Genomic DNA, 19,943 nt, shown 5'->3' on the forward strand with positions numbered 1-19,943 from the left:
TTTTTTTTTTGGTCTAATTTAGAGAGGTGAACATATGCGGTCTATGGAAGTAAACAAGGTTTCTATGGTTACCGGAGAGACGCCGTAATCAACCACAAACTCTGGGACACGTAGTCCCGAAAGCCTTAATTTGTGCGACAGTGAGCCAAGACACAGTGAAATGTACTCCATTACCCAGAATCCCTCAGGATCGTCAGCTGTGTGCACAGCTGTTGTGTTTTGCGAGGGCTCTTTGTGGTGACTTCTGAGCGGGGTTTTTTTTTTTTTTTTGGCGATGGAATAAAATAGTTGGTAATTTTGGTCCTGCCTGTGCAGTTAGTGAAGAAAGAAGGATTTGGATTACATTGTAGGAGTATATAGTAGCTCGTCCTCACAAGTGGTGATGACACTCCAAGGTCAAAATCCTCACCTGTTCAGGTGGAGAAGGCTCGAGTCTGCAGACAAAGTAAGTTTAGTCTTTGGATTCGTGTTCAAATGAGAGGTCTACTGCGCCTGTGATGGTTGGTTCAGACTTGACTACTGAGAAAAATGAATGAAACTGCAGCTGCATGTTCCAGATAAGAAATCTAAAGGGCTTTACTTTGACACTTTTTTCTTACCTGAATGGGAAATATTGTAATTTCGTTCAGTCTGTTTTCACCTTCCAGACCTTTTCTCCAGCATTATCAAAATCTCCCGAGAGGTGAAGCATAATTAAAGCGTCCTATTGCATCTATGAATGAAGGAGTAGCACATTGGTGTTAACACTGTGCACGGACCTGGGGCTCACGTCAGGGGATAGTTTAGAAATGTCCTACAGGTGGTCTTCCTCAGATACTCATATGCTTGCATGCCTGCAGCCTGAGACACAGATAGCTGAGTCGCTGCCAGTAAAGCAACGACTTTTAGACGTCTGGGAAATTATTTTGAAGTAATCTGCTGATTTAAGGCAGTGGCTAAGCTTTCCTGTGAAATAATCCGCATCGGGCCCACGGCTCAACCGGCAATTTGCACACTTTGCGTCGGCAGCTCAAGGTGTCTCTGAGTTTGTCTCGGCATTTTCAAGCAGGCAAAGGTGACCATGAGGCCAGCATTTCTGTGGGCCCTTTGATCTCTTACAAACAATATATCAAACAACACTTGAAATCATTTTTCTTTCCATAGCGGACGCATGCGAAGAATGGCGACATCGATCAGTGGAGGAAGGTGAGAAGAACTTGTGCCGGTGCAGCAGTCTGTTTATATTTTCATCGTGCATATATTTGTATCATTGAAAGCTGAAGTTCTTCGGAGATTGTGACTTCTGCCCCTGCATCGATTTGTCTTTTTCTTGTCCTCAGCGAGTGGAGATGGCCTCTGAGTTTGCTGTGTCTGAAGTCTTCCCCTCCAAGAAACCTCATTCAGGAATCAGCAGGCTGGCTGTGCCCCTGCAAAGCTCTGACCAGTTAAGAGATCATGATGATGCGTACAGTGAAGGTAGGCCATAACAAACGATAAACCATCTCTCTATAGAAGTGCTACCTATATCATGGCATTGGGCTTGTGAAGCAGGAGTCCTGACTATGACATATGGATGGTTGTTTCTCGCAGCTCAGGCTCTTTTAGGTGATTGGTTGAGCAGTAAGTTGCGGCTGGGGATGGAGGACGAGGATGACCTAATGTGCTCCGTTGAGATGAAAAGCCCTGCTGCACTGGCTACTGCTCAGACTACTGCCCTGAACTACAACAACTTTGATGGTACAAAAACGGTTGCCTACTCAGCTAACCTGACGATCATTAATTTAATCAATCAAGGCCTGTTCAAATTTGATGGGAATCAAGATGTTTACATTTGACATTGCTGGTCAATGTTAGTTAAGAAGGTGGTTCAGAACATCTTAATATTATTTCCCATATTGTGAAGGCAAAGCTGTACAGCAACTGACTCAAGGGTTTGCAAGAGTTTTCAAAACAATCCATGTATTAAACTCCATCACATTACAGGCGAAAATACATAATATGTTTACTGCAATAGATTACCTATCTTAAACCACAGTACATTGATTTTGACATCATGTTGAAATACATGTATTACCAGTAATTTAAAACGAATGAGTTTGAGTTCATTGGATAAAACATTGGTAGCCCTTTAAAAAACAACAACTCTGAGTGGTAATAATATATCTAGTAATTAATATTAATGACACTTCTCTTTCACACTCACTGGTGCAAAAATTCTCAGATCTTTATAACTGCCTGGCTGAGGAAGAAGAGCAATCTGCTGTTAACAGCTTCCTACAAGACCTCATGGAGCAAGAGGTGTTGGACTCTGGGATGATCGAGGACCTGGCACTCGATGCTCAACAGACGAGAAAGAAGCTCAGAGACCCGATAGTCACCATGGAAGCACGACACCAACAGGTACAGTGTGTGACCAAAGTGTGAGTCAAATTTCTCACGCTGCACAATGGATGTGAACGCAGTGGGTTGGGAAACTGTCACCGTGAGTGGCGCTGAGCGAATCAACTGGAAACGATGGGCAGCCGAGTTGTGTTCTCAATTACACTAATTGCCACTGATTTCCACCAAAGGTGCGAGAGAACAGGCTCCGGCGGGAGGCTGAGAGACAGAGGCAGCAGAGAGAGAAGGAGGCTCAGCGGGGAGTCACAGAGGAGGCGAAGAGGAGGGAGCGAGGGGAGGAGATGAGAAAGAAGCAGGAGGAACGTAGGCAGGAGGAGATGGTGCAGCAGGAGATGGTGAGGCTGCGACGCCGGATGGAGGAGAGAAGAGGCCTGGAACAGCTGGTTCGACAGAGGTACGGTCTCCACAGCGACCACTGGGCTGGCCTGTGCTGAAGGGGTTACAACAATCGACTGTGTTGTGTGGTGGGCCTGCTCCACCTTCCTTTAGTGGCTTGAATGGATTCATGGAAATCTATTGACAAGTCAGCCTGTGATTAATTATATTTCTCTGACTCAGAATTTTTTTTTGTGTTCGTCCCCCTGTGGAGGGCACATAATTAGCCAGCACGATGAAATTGTTATTGTGTTGTCATCACTATGTGTATTCTCCCTAAGGCCTTTCTATACCACTGTGTGTGATTAAGTAACTTTAAACATAAAACATCCATCATGGAAAGAAATCAGTGGTTAATATATTTACATTTACAGTGTTGCTCCTAATATTACCAATGAAGTTAAGAATTGACAAGACTGAGTGGGAAATCACATGACAGTAAAGCTCTTAAAAGCCAAGAACCCTCTTGGAGAAATTAGTGAGAGAGGACTTGGGCCCAATTGATTATTAGAGGGGGTAGTATTTGGACTTACAAAGATTTACAAAGTGCTTTTAGCTAAATGCTCGCATCATTATGCTGACATGCTCACAAGCTTACAGTGTTAACTGTATGTCGATTATACAGAGAAAGGCAAAGAGTAGAAGTGCAGAGGGCAGCCAGAGGCCTGCAGTCAGCCCCAACACGTCCCACAAAGCAGGAGCAGCAGCAGCAGCAGAACGCTGAGCGGCTACAGCAAGAGCAGAAGATCCAAACTAAGGTTCACATGAGCAACCTCAAGGTTAGTATCTATACTGTGGGTGTGTATGTATTTAGATTTAGATTTTTGACTTGATTGATCCCACAGTGGGGAAATTCGGTCGTCAAAGCAGCATAGAAAGAACAAAAAGGTGCACACAATATGAAAAAGTGCAATGAATAAATACACACACAGACTATAAACACACAAAAAACCAAATTAAATAAAAAGATAAATAAATACAGTTTGTGATGAATGGAAAAAGTGACCAGTGCAATGAAATGAAATGAAATGAATATGAATCTACATTATTTTATGGTGGTGTATGGATAGGTTGGTACTACATACTGTATGGATTTATGGAATTTCTCACATTTTTTATGTACCTGTTTTAGTGTCTGCAGAGGCATTTCTCTGGCTGGTACTCTGTGGTGTTGGGCCGAAGGCTGCGTATGGGTAAGGCCATGGCCCTCTGTGACTGGAAGAGGCAGCTGAGAGCCTGGCGAGCGTGGCGGTCAGTGGTGTGGGCAGCACAAAAGCAGCGAGAGGTAGCAAGAACAGAGGAGGCACTGAGAGCTGAACACAGGCAAGAACAAAAAAAAAGAGTGAATGAAAAAGGATAGCTTTTAGCTCTCATTGCGTAACTCCTGCCTTTAGCACAAATGACACAATGTAAAATACGACTAATGTTCAAAATGAGACTGATAATTGACAGAATTTCAAAAGATCACACTGATTAAGAAGCATTTATATCCAGAGCACCCTGAAAAGCAGTAATTGAGGGTTAAAAATGAAACCACATCTGTTACCTCCTCCAGACAATGCCAGCTGGCAACAGAGAGTGACCGAAGGCGATTGCTACGGCAATGTCTGAATGAGTGGCAGGTGTGGTGTCGGATGGAGAAGGAACAACGGGAGCTCTTGGCCCAGCATCAGGAAACCAAACGCAGGATGGCTGCCTTAATCAGCGCTGCATCAATAGGGAAACTGAAGGCCGCAGAAACCCCGACTGACCAGCTAATAATGGCTCCGCTCGGTGCACCGAACCAACCCGAGACAACAGAGAAGGTGAGAGGTGCACTCACAAATCCTCATATCTTCAACAACAATACACTCTCTTCATTGAGGCTTCCCGCTCAAAAATACCTGACAAATCACAATAATACAGATATTTCACTATATACATCAGCCCGACGCCTGACAGGCAACGCCGAAGGCTTTATCAGAGACAATAAATACATTTGGGAACTAAACTAAACTAAAAAAATTAAAAAAAATTAAAAAAAATACTCCTTACTCTTGTCTTTGCATGAGATAACCTGAACTTTCAGCCAAGAAGAAAAACTTTTCCTGCTCTAATATTTACAAATCTGGAGAGAGAGCGGAAAACATGAACAGGAGTGCAGAGAGCAGATGGAAAAAGTGCTGGAGAGAAATGAGGCTTATAGGCTGGCTGGGCCTTTACTCTGCATGTCGTTTCTCCTGCCCACATTCCATACGTTTCCTGTCTGTTTACGCTGTGACTCTATTGAAGGCGAAAATTCTAAAAAAAAATAAGGAGGAGTAGGAGGGGCTCGAGGGACTGAAGGAGCAGGAGAGGTTGGAGTTGCAGGAGTTCATGGTGGTCAATAAAGAGGCTGAATTTGCTATAAGACCTCTGCATCAAGATTCCTGTGGCGGAACGAACCTGCCCTTGAGATACCTTGAGAAACTTGTACTACGTCTGTGTTACTGCCCTTGAGCTCTTTGTAGACTTGGCTAGTTTGATTCGTCCCATGTCCAATCCCTTCACCTTTGTTCCTCTTTATTCTCTGTAGGGAGATCACCACAGGTCGGGCTCTTTGGCCCCCGACAGCTCTGCAGTACATCGGGAGAAGAGCCCCGTGGGTACTGCGGCCCGGCCCTCTCAGCCATGGCAGGTGACCCGACGCCATGCAGCACCCACTGCTGCTGAGCTTCGCGAGGCACGGCAGAGAGGGGAGGCCGGTGGCTTCGCCAGTTCAAAAAGCACAGTGTCACCAGGCGGCGGATTTGAAAACAGACATGCCGTCCAGCAGCAGATCATCACACATCAGAAGAAGCTGCTGAAGGAGCAGCAGGAGCAAATCGCCCGGCTGAAGGAAAAGCGCGACATGACGGGGTTGGAGCTGGAAATGGAGAAAACTGCGCAGCTCACCCAGCTATCGGTGCTCAGAGGCTTGAGACCGAAGAGCTGCATGTCTGACACCATGGAGCAGAGGTAGGCTCACAAAAATGTAAGGCACCAAAGCTCTCCATGAGTGTGTGACATATTCAAAGCTGTATATATTTAAATTGACTGATTTTGTTTCACAGCCACCTCTATGCTGAAAGCACCTTTCAGGGTAAAACTGTCTCATAAGGCACCTTTAATGAAGGGTTCAAAAGTTGTAATTTGTAGTTTTTTTTCAGTGGACAATAACAAATTTACTCAGGCTTTATAAATTACTTATAAACCAAAGAGTATTTTTTTTTCCAGTTTGTGAAAAAATCTTTGGCTCGTGAGTCATAAATAGTCAAGTTAATTAATAAATGATTTCAGTCTCTCGCCCTCGATTAAGCTTTTATAGCTGCTGATATGTCAATAAGTCCTAAATAAAGGGTAATAAACAATCAATTCTGCAGTTTTACGAGTTAATTTAGTATTAGGATCATCTGTTTGTCTGACAAGCCATCAAACAAAGCTTAGTTTGTCATCTGTCGTTATGAATGTTAGTATATCATTAATTAGATGATGGTACAATCATGCATTAGCGCTGCAGTTGTTAATGTGAATCGTTAATAAAAGAGTGACCAGATGTCCTGAAGCAATTTCCCATAAACCTTACAGAAAAAAAACACATTATTTTAACAGGTGATCACACGTGACCAAATACACGTGATTCTGCACATGGGAAACGTATTTTGGAGAGATGTGGTTTGGGAACATTTTCATGGTGTAATGTGTGAAGCCCATGTAGATTCCCATGTGAAAACTTTTACACATATTTAGCATGCAGGATATTAGTTAAACCTAAAAATGTTCACGTTGAACACTAAATTAACTCTGTGTAAAAACATGGAGAGAACACGGAGGTTTTGAGCCTATACTGCTCTTTAGGATTATTCAGTCCACTGTACTAGTATTTAGTATTCAGTCCACGTGTGCACTGTCTGTGTATATCCTTGTACATACTGTATATAGCTTGACCTCATATTCAGCCTCTTCTGGCTGAAACTCCAAAGACAGTGCAGTAAGACTGTCTCCCAAACTCGCAATTGCCCTAAATGTCCTATAATCTCCAAAACCCAATCGAGATGATGAATGATCTCTCCGGTTTGCCCGCTTCTCTTTCTACAATGGAGACTAATATGAGGACAAAATGTCCGATTTTTGTGTGTGGACAACTCGGTGGCTAAACGTGGGCTGAATGGAACCAATATCTCATATATAAAATGTGTTACACGCTTATTGTTTTCATGAGCTACATGAAGATGAACTGGGGTAAAGTAAAAGCCATTATACTTTAAAAGCTTTCCATATTATGTACAAATCACACAGGAGCAGATATAAAGAAACTGCTTAGTTACAGAAAGATTTTAAAGCAGAGTGGAGCACTGCTTTGTATTGTGATGGTTTATATACATATATTTATGTTACAACAGATTCATTTTACTCTCCAAGGACACTACACAACCTTGAACATAGTTTCAGCAAAAAGTTATGCACTTTATTAAAATTCATTTCCAGATCTATAAGGACAGTCTGTCGAGTTTGCCTTTTAAATCGATAATTCTTCTGAATAAAATTTGCAAGGGAAAGGATCAGGATGATGTGACTAAGCAGACAGAGTTATGACTGGCCTTTTTTTCTGTGATCATTACTGTTGCAGGGCACCGAGAGTCACTGGACCTTCAAAGAGAGCTGTCACACGGCAGACGTGCCCCCATCCAACCATCACGGGTCAGTCTGAAAGCACATAGCAGCGGAGAACATACATAACATATACGCATGTGCCAACAGAGTGCTGTGGCTCTTTTGTCGAGGAAATTAAATAACTCGGGAGTCACACGTACGGAGAGATTACTTTTGTGAACATAAATACCTACAACTGCATTGGCCTCCAGCAGAAGCACTCGTGTGCTGTAGCTTCTGTTACGTGTTCAGAATATCAAGTGTAAGACAAAACATGCACACTTTCACTCCTGAGACTTCTGTAGAAGAAATCCTTGCGTTCACCTTCTCCCCCCCCCCCCTCCTCCCCTCCCCCGTCTCCCTCTCTCTGAAGCCATGGAGGCCCGTGCACATCAGCGCGCAGAGCGGAGGAAGGACATCGAGGAACTCAAGCGAAAGAAAGAAGAAGAAAAACTGGTGAGATTGAGAAGTCATTTTCTGTGGTAACTGTAATGAGGGAATTTTAAAACAGTTGCAATGTTGGGGGGGGGGGTGGTTGACACAAACATAATGGACAGCACAACTTTCAGGCTGAGATGAAAGCTGCTGAGGAGAACAGGCAGAGGGAGGAGGAGGAAGAGAAACGCAAAGCAGCAGAGAAGCGTCGGGAGGAGAAAAGGCTAGAGAGAGGGGTGAGATGTATTTCATATTTCATGCATGTTCAAAGAGAACGACATCAGTCAGAATACATGAAGCCGTCCTCTCCTGTGACACTTCAGAATATTAAAATAATGTCACTCTCTGTGTCTGTGCAGAGGTTAGAGGAAAAACAGCAGCAAATGAGGAGGCAACATGAGTTTCTGAAACTGGCCCGTCAGCACTACCACAGAACCTTGTTGCTGCGGCGAGGCCTGGCGCCATGGAAACGCCTCGTTCAGCTCAGACGAGCCGGCGTGGAGGTAAATAACCTGTCTTGTCCATTTCAGCTGTCAGCTTGCAGAGAATCAATCTGACCTCGTGATCCCGGCTCCACTGAAAATCACACTTCAACAGAAAAGAGTTCAAGGAGTACTTCAGGCTCTCCATTATCGCACAGATATAATACACAAAATGAAAGAAGTCTGACCTTTAAGAGTGATGTGGCTCAAAAACTTCGTCCAGGTATGCACCATGGATGTGAATAACAAAAGGCCTGCCTGGCTTAACAATAAAAAAAAATAGATTCTGTCATCTTGCTAGCTCCACTAAGCCCTTTTTATCATTTAAATCTTTGGAGGCTAGCCTTTTTTATACAGCTCAGACCATTGGTAGATTAAAAAAAAAAAAAAAACTTCTCAATCTTACTAAAATGCTATTTTAATTATTTATTTTCAATTTTTGGGAATATTAAAGTGAGTGAGTAGTCTATCTCAAATTTAAGCAATGCAAAGGATTATATTAGTATTTCAACACATTTCTTAAAATTTGTTCCATTATTAGAGTCTTTGGCTCATCCTGTATTTATGTTTTAACGTACACTCAAAGTCCCATGTTAATGCGGCGTAACACCGCAAGGGTCGACGGACTCAACACTAGTACCGGTCCTCAGCTACCAAACGCCTCATTAATTCACATGACGCTAAGCTGACACTATGCATGCTAAGCTCATACGCCAACGTAAGACACTACCTCGTAGAAAGCCTTCGTACCAACGTGAGAGTGAGCAGTATCTCACTGGGGTTATCAAGTGGACAACTCCCTTCCCTAGCGTTTCATCGAGGTCGGCCCACGACACCTCGGGAAGGCTCAACAGCAGTCCCCGTGTCCAGGAACTACTCCCCTCAAAAGTTTATCTCGTTACATCTAAACTATTGTGAATACATACTTTGGTAATGTTATGTTCACTCACAAACACAAGTTCATACCTGCTACGCATGACCGCCGTTATCATTCCCTCTCTGACAAACCAATGCATTAGGATTTGCTTGTGAATTATTTATACATTCATTCATTCACTGTTTCCTTGATGCTGGGACTTTTCTTTGACCATTATTTCATTTCTTTAATATCCGTCCACTGGTGCTATGTCTTCCCTGGTTGTGAAGCACCGGAACTTTTTAGGACTTTAAGAAGTGCCATACAAAGTTAATTCTTATCATTAAAAAGTATAACTAACCACAAACTTTTTATCCATCCCACTCAAAACACCTCTAATCAGTGACAATTGTGAACAATGAGCAAACTGTTCTGGTAAAATCATTCCCTTTGTTACAAAATGAAACATCCCAGGATAAAAAAAAAACAAAGCTACAAAAACACACATCCAGTAAACCCACCGCTCAAGGACACACTGGACATGCACGTATAAAGGTTCGATACACAGTCAAGCAGGGAGGAAATGTCCAAACAAAATCCTGTGGCACAATTTTCTAGCTTCGTTCCCTTCATGCTGTCAATACTCATCTTCAAAGTGTTCCTGCCTAACAACAGCGTGACAAATGAATGCGGAAAACACGTTTCACAAATCTCTGTTGGATGTGTGAAGACAGGCGCATCATCGTTTCATACACGCCATTGTTTATACCTGGCACATATGATCGAGTTTGGATGCATTCATCAGCCCGCGTTGTTGTGTTTCTTCTCTCTTTTTTTTTTTTTTTTTTGTCAATCCCCGCCAGCTGGCCGAGAGTCATCACAATCTCTTCCTCCTGAGGCGGTGTACACTAGGCTGGCAGCAATCAGCAAGAGCCTCTCTGTCTGAGAAAGAAGCTGCTGCTGACCAACTGCACCAGCAATTTTTGCTTCGGAGGGGCTTAAGCTGCTGGAAAAGAGTGTGTATACAAACAAACACACACACACACACACACACACACACACACACACACACACAGTTAATCCATCAATCCTGATTTAAAACAACACCCTCTGTTAATCTCCTCCTCTACCTGCACTTAATTAGGTTTCAGTGAGCTGACTATGAAGAACAAACTGCTTCTTGTCAAGGCAAAGGCCATCCTTATCATCTGAACCTGCTGAGTGACTGGAAATGTTTTTTGTTTTTTTTATTGCTTCAAGGCAGGTCGAAAGCCAACCAGCAGCATTTAAAAGTGGCTTTATATATATATAGATCAGTTCCTTGGATCTTACTAGACCCCAATGGCAGACTATCACAACATCTCAGAGTGAATGCTGTTTGTTTCAGCTGAAAGACAGCCGGATGATTCAGGAAGAACGAGCGAAGCGTTTTTGTCGCGCACACACTCTGAGGAGGTTTCTGCTGGCGCTGTTGGATTACGTGACCCGGGCGAGGCTGGTGGAGTGGGACCGACAGGAGCTGGCTCAGGAGCACAATAACAGGTCTGCTGCCCCCTGACTCTGCCGTATGTTCACTGTATGGGTGCTGCAGTAATAGCACCAACCAACGGGGGGTTACATTAAAATTAACAGCTTGTAGGAGCTTTAATTAACACTTGAAATGCAAAATCAGACTATTTTTGGAGCACACCAAGAAATGACAATACCTTGAAGGCCTTTAGGACGTAAACATTAATTTAAGACTTAATAAGACTCTTAATAAGCTAAATTTGGTAGCAAGTACAGCCGATTCTGAAAATTGTTAGAAACTGTAACACACATTGCAAAAGCATTGTTGGGCCTTTCACCAATATAAAATACGAGAACTTTGCTGCATCTTTTTTTCATCTTTTCCACCACAACTTCCCGTGCATAAGATTGAAAACTACACCATCATCTCCTTGACTTGATATTTTAACTTTGACCAAGCGGCAACACTGTCAGTGCTCTCCAATTCGCTACGAAGCACACAAGGTACAGGAGCCATCCATACAAGTCACTATCAATACTAAATATGCATTTTAGTGCCCATAGTCACAGTGCTTACCTGCTGCTCAGCACATTCACCATCTTAGTTTAGTGTGTTAGCAAGCCAACATCAGCACAAAATACAATTCATATCTCAGGCTGATGGAAATGTCATTAGTTTTGCAGGTATTTGGTCAAAAACTTTACCGGACTGAAATTTTTGACTTGACGGTAGCACCAAATGAAAAATCAGTCACTAAAGTCTTTGAAATTCATTCTCTGGGGAACATGTATATCCGTAAAAAAAAAAAGTAATGCCAATTCATCCGATAGTTGTTGAGATAGAGCAACCAACAGGCTGAAGAATTGCAGAATTGCATTGCGTTGCGAACCTAGAGGTCTCTATAATCCAGTTTGTTGTTGCTTACGTGCTCTGTTCCCGTCTGTCTCTCCATCTGCCCGCCTTTCAGACGGGTGCTGCAGCGATGCTTCCTGGCCTGGAGGCAGCTTCCATGTCTGCTGCGCAAGGAAAGAGAGAGGAACGAGCGGCGGGAGAAGCTCGGCCGGAGAGTTGCAGAGGTTCTGCCTGATTTCTGCTCCTATCCACTGTAAAACCTCACGGAGAACCAGTTAGTGCAGGCGACAAGCTGCATATGCCCTTACAGCCGGCATGCAAACATCTCAGCGTCCCTCTGGAGAGGACGCGTGCAAACAGAAAATTAATACACCTGCTCATTTCTCACATTCATTTAATAAAAATAAATAAAATTCAGTTCACACAAACACACAATTGGACCCATACAATTAGCAGGATGCAAAACCCCACGGAGGACTCAAAAGCAGCAAAAGTAAAAAGCAGTGGAAACTAATTTCTCTAGCTGACATTACCGTGTATCGATTCATTCGCTTTCTTTCATTTGGGAGTCCATTTGAAAAGGCTTAAAAGAGTCAAAGTAACTATTAATATATACATAACTATGCAATCAGTTCATGTAGAACTTAAATTGGCCTGACAATCAGGCTTGTGGTGAGATGTCTCATTTCATCTGTGATAATTATCTATGACGCACATCACGGCCATGTAAGGTGAAGTATAGTGAGTGTTTGTGAAGGCTGGAGCAAAGAAACCATCCTTGAGCCGGTGTACCCTGAGGTGTCGACTTGCAGTTGATGCTGTGCTCAGAAAAAAAAAAAAAGTCCCTACGAGGATCAACTGGCATTAATGGTGTCTGGAGTTCACTCGTGTTTTTTCTTGTTTGCAATCAATCAACCAAGGCACTAGAATGAGGAGGAGACATAAGGTCAGCGTTCAAGTCCGAAGAAGACATCCAAAGTGAAGGAGACTGTGATATTTGTCTGGCAGTGACTGATGAGCTGTGGACTGAGGCAGCACTGGTAGGTGTGAGTCAGAGTTGATACAGCTGCATCGAGGAGATGCCAGCCGTCAGTCACAATAATGGCAGTCAGTGTATCTTATTGCGGAGTGTCAAAGTCAGTGCAAGTCCAGAGTAGGAGCCCGACCTTAAAGCATTGCTGACAATAAGTCCCGGCTGCCAGCACCGCAGGTCAGCTCACGTTAAATCAAGTTTAAAAGGAGCCGTGCTGCCATCCGGTGGACAAGCACGGAACAGCAGCCACAAACAGGGTTGCGTAACTTACACCAGGTCTGCAGGAGAGGGGGGATTCAGTTGGTCTCCCATGGTCATGAACTCCGACCAGTTGCCACGGAAACCTCGAGAGTAGACGCCCGTGTCCACGACAAGTCCCCAGTAGGCACTGCGGGCAGTTTTCTCCCGCAGGGCGATGCGTGCCTCGCGCTCGGTCACATTGTAGCTCACATTGATGACCTGCACTACCAGCAGGTGAAGCAGCCCTCCGGTCACAATACTGCTGTACCACGCACAGGTGAAGCAAAGTGCAGAGCTGGAACAGACAAGGAGACAAGGTGGTCAATTTTACAATAAAACTCAAGGTTATTGCTCCACAATAATCTTCAGTAAGGATCATATTTGTCATTTATGCCAGTGGAAGTAAAATAGATGCCTTTATTTTAGCCACTAATAAATCCATGTAAACAGAAATAGTGATCTTTTTCAAATTTATAATACTTTGTCTGCGCAGATTAAAAAGCTATTAGTTGACAAATCCCAGTTAAAAGAGACATTTTTACACAATCTGTACATGATAGTAATTCACACACATTGCTCTGAAGGCCTATTTTAAGTCTACAGCAGTGCCAGCACAGATCAGTTTTACTACTTTACATCCACTCTCTTCGCTTTGAGCGAAAACAGTCCCGTTTTTATTCATCGCCAGGAACGGCAACGCTCCAAGTTACTCATGAAACAGATTCAACATCACGGTCAAAGAAGCTTGGTTTCTCACATGCGAGAACCTCACATAAAACCAGACTCAATTCTGGGAAAAATTTCAAAATGCCCCCACCACGCCTCACGTAAAACAGTTCCTTTGTGATATTCTAAGAATGTAATTTTGCTCTTGATTGCTGCCAAAATGATTTATGACTTCTGACATCTAAACTGTGGATGTTTATTTTAGTTATGGAAGTGAAGTTGGCTTGGTTCCTCACTTTATCTAACTCATAATGCATTCTGAATTCAGATATTCATTACAATTGAATTTCTTCCTGATGTACTGTGTAACAAAAGGCAATGGCCATTACAGTTGTTCTACATCAAGATGCCATAATTTATCCAAAAGATAAATATTTGTTTTCTTGCCTTGAAATAGAGGAGACAATCGACACTGCTTTTGTATCCATACAGTAAATCTGAACCTGACACCAGCTTTTAGATAGCTTAGTTTAGCGTAAACGTTGGAAACAGGTGGTTGTTTAACCTGCGCACAAACCGAAGTGTAAAATTTAAAATTTGTGGCATTTCAGGCGCTTCCAGTATGCTTTCCCCGTACAAATCTTTTAGCTAATCTAAGCTAAGCAACTAACACTACCTTCATTTTTGACATACAATAATAATCTTTTTTTTTTAAATTAAATTCTGTGTATTTGACAACAATAAATTAACACTGGAAAAATAGATAAAGGTGGTATGAATGTGGTTATTAAACGGCAGAGACTGAGGCAGACACCGAGCGGGACATTTTACAGCTGAAAAGTGGACAAACAAATAACATTGATCTGAACCTACTTGATTATATTCAATATATTTCTATAACCCTATTCATGTTTATGTATTTTGCCTTATAGGAACATATGCTATACCGACTTAAATGCTCTTTGAGGCATATTTGTGATTATGGCCAGTATCAATAAAACTGACTTTAAATACATTTTTCTCATCTGTTCTTTTGGTATTTAAAAGTTTCTATGTGAACAGTTCAGTTTTCTGGCCCTCAGCAGCTTAAGAGTTGCTGAGGACGAATGAAAAGGAACACAAAGACACGCCAATTTCAATCAAGTAAATTGAGTAAAGATTTTATAGTCACCCAAAATTCCACGCGCACACACTCTACTGTCAGACTTCATGTTAGTAATTCCTTGAATCTACTGATTAAGAGATTAATAAGGAAATGTGACGTTACGCTCCCCAACCTGTGCGTGCCCGTGTTCTCCGTACCTGTACTGGTTGTAGACGCCTGGGCAGTAGAGCAAGGCGGTGAGGAGGTTTTCCTGTGGACACACACTCTGCAGCACCAGGCTGATGCCGTACAGGGACGTCAACAGGAAGAAGACGAGCGTGAGCAGGAAGCTGCGGTGGTTGGCCTGCCCCACGCAGCCGTTTATCCTACCGCGGCACAAACGGGAGGAGACGCACGAAGACACGGGAACACACACAAGCAGACAAGACATCGTACTGAGAGACTGCAGGGTTGCACCACACTACTCACTCACATGCACACACATCGGCGAACGAGTGGGACAAGGTAAATGTTGACTTATATAAATTTGTGACGTTGACACAACATATGAATATGGTGAATAAAGGCAGAAGGTGTCACCACGACAAAGACGGTGACTTAACTGTGAATTCAAGTGACTTTTTTGAGACTACTTGAATAGACTTTGAGTAGAAAAGACAAAGAAAACGAGACAAACAAGAGGAAGAAACCACAGGCCGACTGAGAGGCATATTAATGGGACCCACCAGACACAGTGGTGGTCGAGACGCAGCACGCAGACGCCACAGATCCGACAGTGTCCGGCCCTCGGGGGCCGCACCACCCTGCAAACCGGACACCAGTTCCTTCGGCTACTTTCCTTCGGCTCCACCCCCTCCTGCTCGGACGACCCCGTGCGGTTGGCTACCGTCATCGTCACATCTCGCCTCCCCTCATTGACTGAAGGGTCTCTGTCTGCCGGGGGGCTGTAATACGTCACCGTGCTGTGGACGGCCTCCTGGTTGGGTCGTACGATGCCAGGTTCTCTCTTTGTGTGGATGAGAGCCAGCAGGGTGAGGACGACCCCTGCACTTACCACCGCGAGCTCAAGCAGGCCAACATCCCCGCGGGGAAACACCTCTGTGATGAACAGGTAGTACATGTACGCCAAGGAAAAGAGGGCCAGGCTGAGGAAGAAGAGCGTACGTCCCTTCTTGCGGTGGGTGAAATAGTAGTAGAACAGCACCAGGCCGGGCAGAGCCGTCAGAACCACCAGGGCGAGCAGGAAGTGGAGAGCGGCGAGGTGCAACAGGACAGGAAGGAGAATAAGAGGGGGGATGATGGATAGGTCCAGTTTCCGGGCTCCACCCCACAGCCAGGGCACACGGATCCGGTCTGAGACAACTTCAGCCACCCGCGACAGGGATTCCGGTTTCTGAGGCTCCTTCTTCAGAAACCTGATAAAGAAAAGGTTCATATTTTTACTGTGGTGTCAGCAACTCTTTTACAACCTGGCAAAACCTGTGCATTTCTACAATAACAAGTACAAATGTCTGCTGTGGAATAGAAACATTGGCTTGTTTAACATTTTACATCATCTGTGGGTTTTGGGACTGCTGGTTGAATGAAACGAATAATCCAAAGATGCCACTTCGGCCTCTTAAGGCATTCATTTCTATTGTTTACTGACATTTAATGAACCGCCAAGAGGAAATTAATAATCAGCAGCAGCTCTAGTGTCTTTCACCTGTCACAGGCTTCATCCAGGTCCTCACAGTCACAGCAGCAGGCTGCTACATGGCTGCGATCTCCGTGTCTGTTCACATACTCGCAGCAGCACAAGGTCTCCTCCTCCTCCAGCGACTTGTTGGCTCGCTTCTTCATGACAGACGGCGCTGCAGCCTATTAGAAGTTTAAAGTTCATTAAAATGATCATAAACTTCATTTGTGTGGGCAATTGTGTTATAGACAGTTGAGTGAAAGGAAAAGTGGCAGATGAGAAACAGGTAGTAAAATGCCCACTCTACTGAAGCGACCTTTGTGTCCAGCAGCTTACCGTCCTCTTGCATGCGTTTTGGATGGTGGAGTGGTTCCAAGCAGATTTCCACCACACAGCAACACTGAGCAGAGCCTGCTTGGTTGACCCAGCCCAGTTCAGCTCCTACCCTCGCATCTGTCACACATCTGTCACGCTGTCACAATTTACAACAAGGGAGCGGTCCCCAGCACTGATGGATTTGGGCTGAGGTTAAGGTGGTGTCAGCATTTGTAACAATCACCGGTCTTCAGCAGCACCCCTTCAATCACAGATGATTTCCCAATGAACCACAAAGAGGGATTAATCCTTTGGCTGAGTTACACCCCTCTCTCTCTCTCTCTCTCTCTCTCTCTGTCTCTCTCTCTCTAGGGGGCCTGAACTGGCCTCGAATTAGCTGTATACCAATGCATGACATGGTGTGTTATCATTACCTGTCAGCCGGTGATCAGAACAACATTTTAAAAAGGACATCAGGGTCAGGAAAGGTAGGAAAGATCCTTTCAGGCTAAGAGAGGACAGATTGGGTTATATGTGCTGATTAATGGGAGTGTGGTAACACCAAACAGCACATCTGCTCCCCGACCAACAAACAGTAATACTGCTGCAAGGATTCATAGAGTGACTGTGGTGCTCAGCAGCTTTACGTCTCTGGTGTGAAGTACTTTTGACTTGCAACTGCTGCAACTGTGAAGCAGCTGTTAAAACCACAAAAGACAACAATTATACCAAATCATGATATAACAATAACCAAAATCTAAAACGATATTTAGTCCCATATCACAATATGATAAAATACTGATATATTGCCGGCTGGCCGCACAATGTCAGGCAAAATTATGCAGAGTGTAGGATCAATTCAAGCAGGTAAAACATGAAGAAAGAAAGGTGACATGCAAATTCTGCAAGCAAAAATTTACTCATCATTTAACAACATCAAAAATGACCTCATCATCTGAAACACTTAAGTAGCCTCACATTAGCCACTTTAGACACCCAAGAAAGCTTTATGAGCTATAAACAGGTATCTTGTAAATTTCCAAAAGCTCATTATTGCGTTTTTTTTGTTTTTTTTTAAATATTTTACTTATAACTTGCTTTCTCATCCTTGAAACCATTTTCAATGCTGCAAAAAATAAATACTTAAATTTTAAATTGATATCATAAATATGGAACAAATAGTCAACCATTGACTAAAATAATCTTTAGTAGAAAAACCGCCCTATTTGTTAAGCCAAATATCATCTATTTTTGGGGGGGACGGACAGGGGACCATAAGCATGTAGACATCTGAATTGATTGGTACGCCCCTGCTCCTTTAAGAAAAAAAAAGTTACAAAACACTGCAGGCAGATAAAAACTCGTAGAAGCACAGACATTTAAAATTAATAGACTTAAACATTATCAATCATAATGATAAATATATACAGGGGGGGTATATGCAGCTGAATTTCAGTTTTCTTACATATATCTTCACTGTATAAACAAATGAAATAACAACAGTAAGGATATTCAAAAGGCTCGCTTTCATTTCAGTTTAGCAGGACAACCGTGTAATCACCGGCTGGAGGTCTTTAACCCAGATTTGAACAGCTCATACCTGCCACACACACACACACATCAAACCAGCTTAAACATACCTGCACACCGGGCTGCTACATGCCGCTGTCGGACAGATATCGACTGGAAACGACTTCACCCCTCGCCGGGCTTCTCCACGGAAGTCTTGGTCCTGGTAGCGGCGGTCGTATCCGGTGTTTCTCGCCGCTACATGTCGCTCGGTGCGCCGCGGAAGTCTCCAGAACAACGGCAGCCGCTGGCGGAGACGAGGGCTGGGTCCGAGTGAAGTGTCCGTTGTCGAGCTTGGCTTCGTCCAGGCTGAGGATCCTCGGCTCTGATGGAGAGGGGAAGTCCTGTGGCACCGTTTCCCTCCTGACGTCAGATGAGGTAGACTGGCCCCGCCCACACCTACACGATCAACGTGCACATTTTACAGCAATTCAACTGCCCATTGTCTGCACTGCTGGAGGAAACACAACCTCAACTGTAGGACAATTACCCCTTTGGTTTGATTATAAGTAAAAGTCTTGCATTCAACACACAAACGCAACATAGAGTGCAGCGTAATGTATAAAAATGTTGGCTTCTTCTTTGGATTATGAATATTGTTGCATAATAACCACCCATCTGATCCAAGTAGAGATATCTTTACCTGTACAGCGAGCTGATTTAGTCTAGTGGTTGTGTTTCCACCGCCACAAGATCAATCTCAGATGCAGGATAGAGAAACGAAATCAACACTCTGCTACACAAATGTTTTATTTAGTTTTTTTTCCTAGAATCTTCTTTAATCTTTGTGAAATGTTGGATAACCTGTTTAGGCCTCAAAATGTTAAATGTTATCTCCATCATATTTATCTCAAACATAATAGCGGCCCCACGTAAACACTGCTTTTATTTAAGGAGTTTATTCTATTTTAAAAGATTACAGTGTTTTTATGTTTTTTTATGTAAAATCCTAATTTGAAAAGTAACTCGTAAGTACACCCGCCAGATAAATGTAGAGGAGTAAAAAGCACCATATTTCCCTCTGAAATGTTGTAGCGAAAGAAGTAGCATTAAATGGAAATACTGAAGTTACCTCTTTTTACCACAGAATATTACAATCAAACTTTATCCCAGTTCAAAGACAATAGCAGACCATACATAAACCAGTATCCCTGCAGTTCAATGACCATCTCGTTGTATTGTAATGATATTACAGAGGAAATACAACATTTCCTCCAGGAATGAATAGGGACAGACGATTGGTCAATAATTAACGACAGTCTCAATCGTGTTGTGTTTCACCTGCGACAAAAGAACAAAGGCACATTTGGCGTTAGTCCCATTCAATTATCCGCTTCTTTTGTGTGCAGCAGAATACAGTCTGTACAGCTGCTGCCAACATCATCTCTAAAAACAGAAGAGTCAAATGTGGTGGTTTTACACTTTATGCTAAGAAAGATCAGTTGTATCATTAACATTACTCAGGACAAAAAGCCTTTTTATGGTTCTACATCTTCAAAAACTCATGAAAGTTGCTTCCTGACATTTCATGAGGTTTGGAGCATCGTTTGACCTCAAACATCAACTTCCTGTGTCACGGCGAAACATCAAACTTAGCCGCATTGCCCTGGCTATACTATATACTCTATACTCTATAATGTATACTATATACTGTTTTTGAAGATGTTAAAGCCGCCAAAAAAAGTCTTCTTTTTTAAAAAAAAAAGAAGAATAAGGAACAAGATCGAGAAAAAAAATAAAACTGCAAGTGGGAATATGCCTACCTTCACGTCAGAGACGGCCCCGACCCGCTGGATCC

At 43.3% G+C, this 19,943-nt stretch overlaps 2 protein-coding genes across 4 annotated transcripts; one reads left to right on the plus strand and one right to left on the minus strand.

Annotated features, from left to right (window-relative positions):
• Nucleotides 1-308: 308 nt before the first annotated feature.
• ccdc191 (coiled-coil domain containing 191) lies at nt 309-11,923 on the plus strand. The gene is made up of 17 exons (XM_069703587.1): nt 309-445; nt 1,144-1,185; nt 1,320-1,455; nt 1,570-1,716; nt 2,201-2,379; nt 2,550-2,773; nt 3,380-3,533; nt 3,887-4,077; nt 4,310-4,559; nt 5,309-5,730; nt 7,382-7,452; nt 7,778-7,860; nt 7,974-8,075; nt 8,199-8,342; nt 10,041-10,193; nt 10,565-10,719; nt 11,655-11,923. The coding sequence occupies exons 1-17, from the start codon at nt 383-385 to the stop codon at nt 11,794-11,796; spliced, it is 2,658 nt and encodes an 885-aa protein (XP_069559688.1). The 5' UTR covers nt 309-382; the 3' UTR covers nt 11,797-11,923.
• On the minus strand, nt 11,917-18,469 carry zdhhc23b (zinc finger DHHC-type palmitoyltransferase 23b). 3 transcript variants are annotated; one of them, XM_069703588.1, is made up of 5 exons: nt 18,217-18,469; nt 16,289-16,443; nt 15,309-15,998; nt 14,781-14,948; nt 11,917-13,107 (listed from the first exon to the last, which is right to left on the minus strand). In XM_069703588.1, exons 2-5 carry the CDS (start codon nt 16,423-16,425, stop codon nt 12,840-12,842), a joined length of 1,263 nt encoding a protein of 420 aa, XP_069559689.1. In that variant the 5' UTR covers nt 16,426-16,443; nt 18,217-18,469; the 3' UTR covers nt 11,917-12,839. The 3 variants fall into 3 exon arrangements, with proteins under 3 accessions (XP_069559689.1, XP_069559691.1, XP_069559690.1); XM_069703590.1 differs by lacking the exon at nt 18,217-18,469 and adding an exon at nt 17,011-17,021 and having other exon boundaries at nt 16,289-16,838; XM_069703589.1 differs by lacking the exon at nt 18,217-18,469 and having other exon boundaries at nt 16,289-18,205.
• Nucleotides 18,470-19,943: the final 1,474 nt, after the last annotated feature.

Source organism: Brachyistius frenatus, unplaced genomic scaffold (genome assembly GCF_029030835.1).
Source record: "Brachyistius frenatus isolate BFR_SWC_R1_liver_20210118 unplaced genomic scaffold, ASM2903083v1 Contig_47, whole genome shotgun sequence".
NCBI lineage: Eukaryota > Metazoa > Chordata > Actinopteri > Embiotocidae > Brachyistius > Brachyistius frenatus.

Coding starts and splice junctions, on each gene's coding strand:
- ccdc191 (XM_069703587.1), top strand. CDS start 383: ATGACACTCCAAGGTCAAAATCCTCACCTGTTCAGGTGGAGAAGGCTC. Junction 3,534..3,886: donor TTCACATGAGCAACCTCAAG/GTTAGTATCTAT, acceptor TACCTGTTTTAG/TGTCTGCAGAGGCATTTCTC. Junction 7,453..7,777: donor CCCCCATCCAACCATCACGG/GTCAGTCTGAAA, acceptor CTCTCTCTGAAG/CCATGGAGGCCCGTGCACAT.
- zdhhc23b (XM_069703588.1), bottom strand. CDS start 16,425: ATGAAGAAGCGAGCCAACAAGTCGCTGGAGGAGGAGGAGACCTTGTGC. Junction 15,999..16,288: donor CTGGATGAAGCCTGTGACAG/GTGAAAGACACT, acceptor TTTCTTTATCAG/GTTTCTGAAGAAGGAGCCTC. Junction 14,949..15,308: donor CTCGACCACCACTGTGTCTG/GTGGGTCCCATT, acceptor GTGCCGCGGTAG/GATAAACGGCTGCGTGGGGC.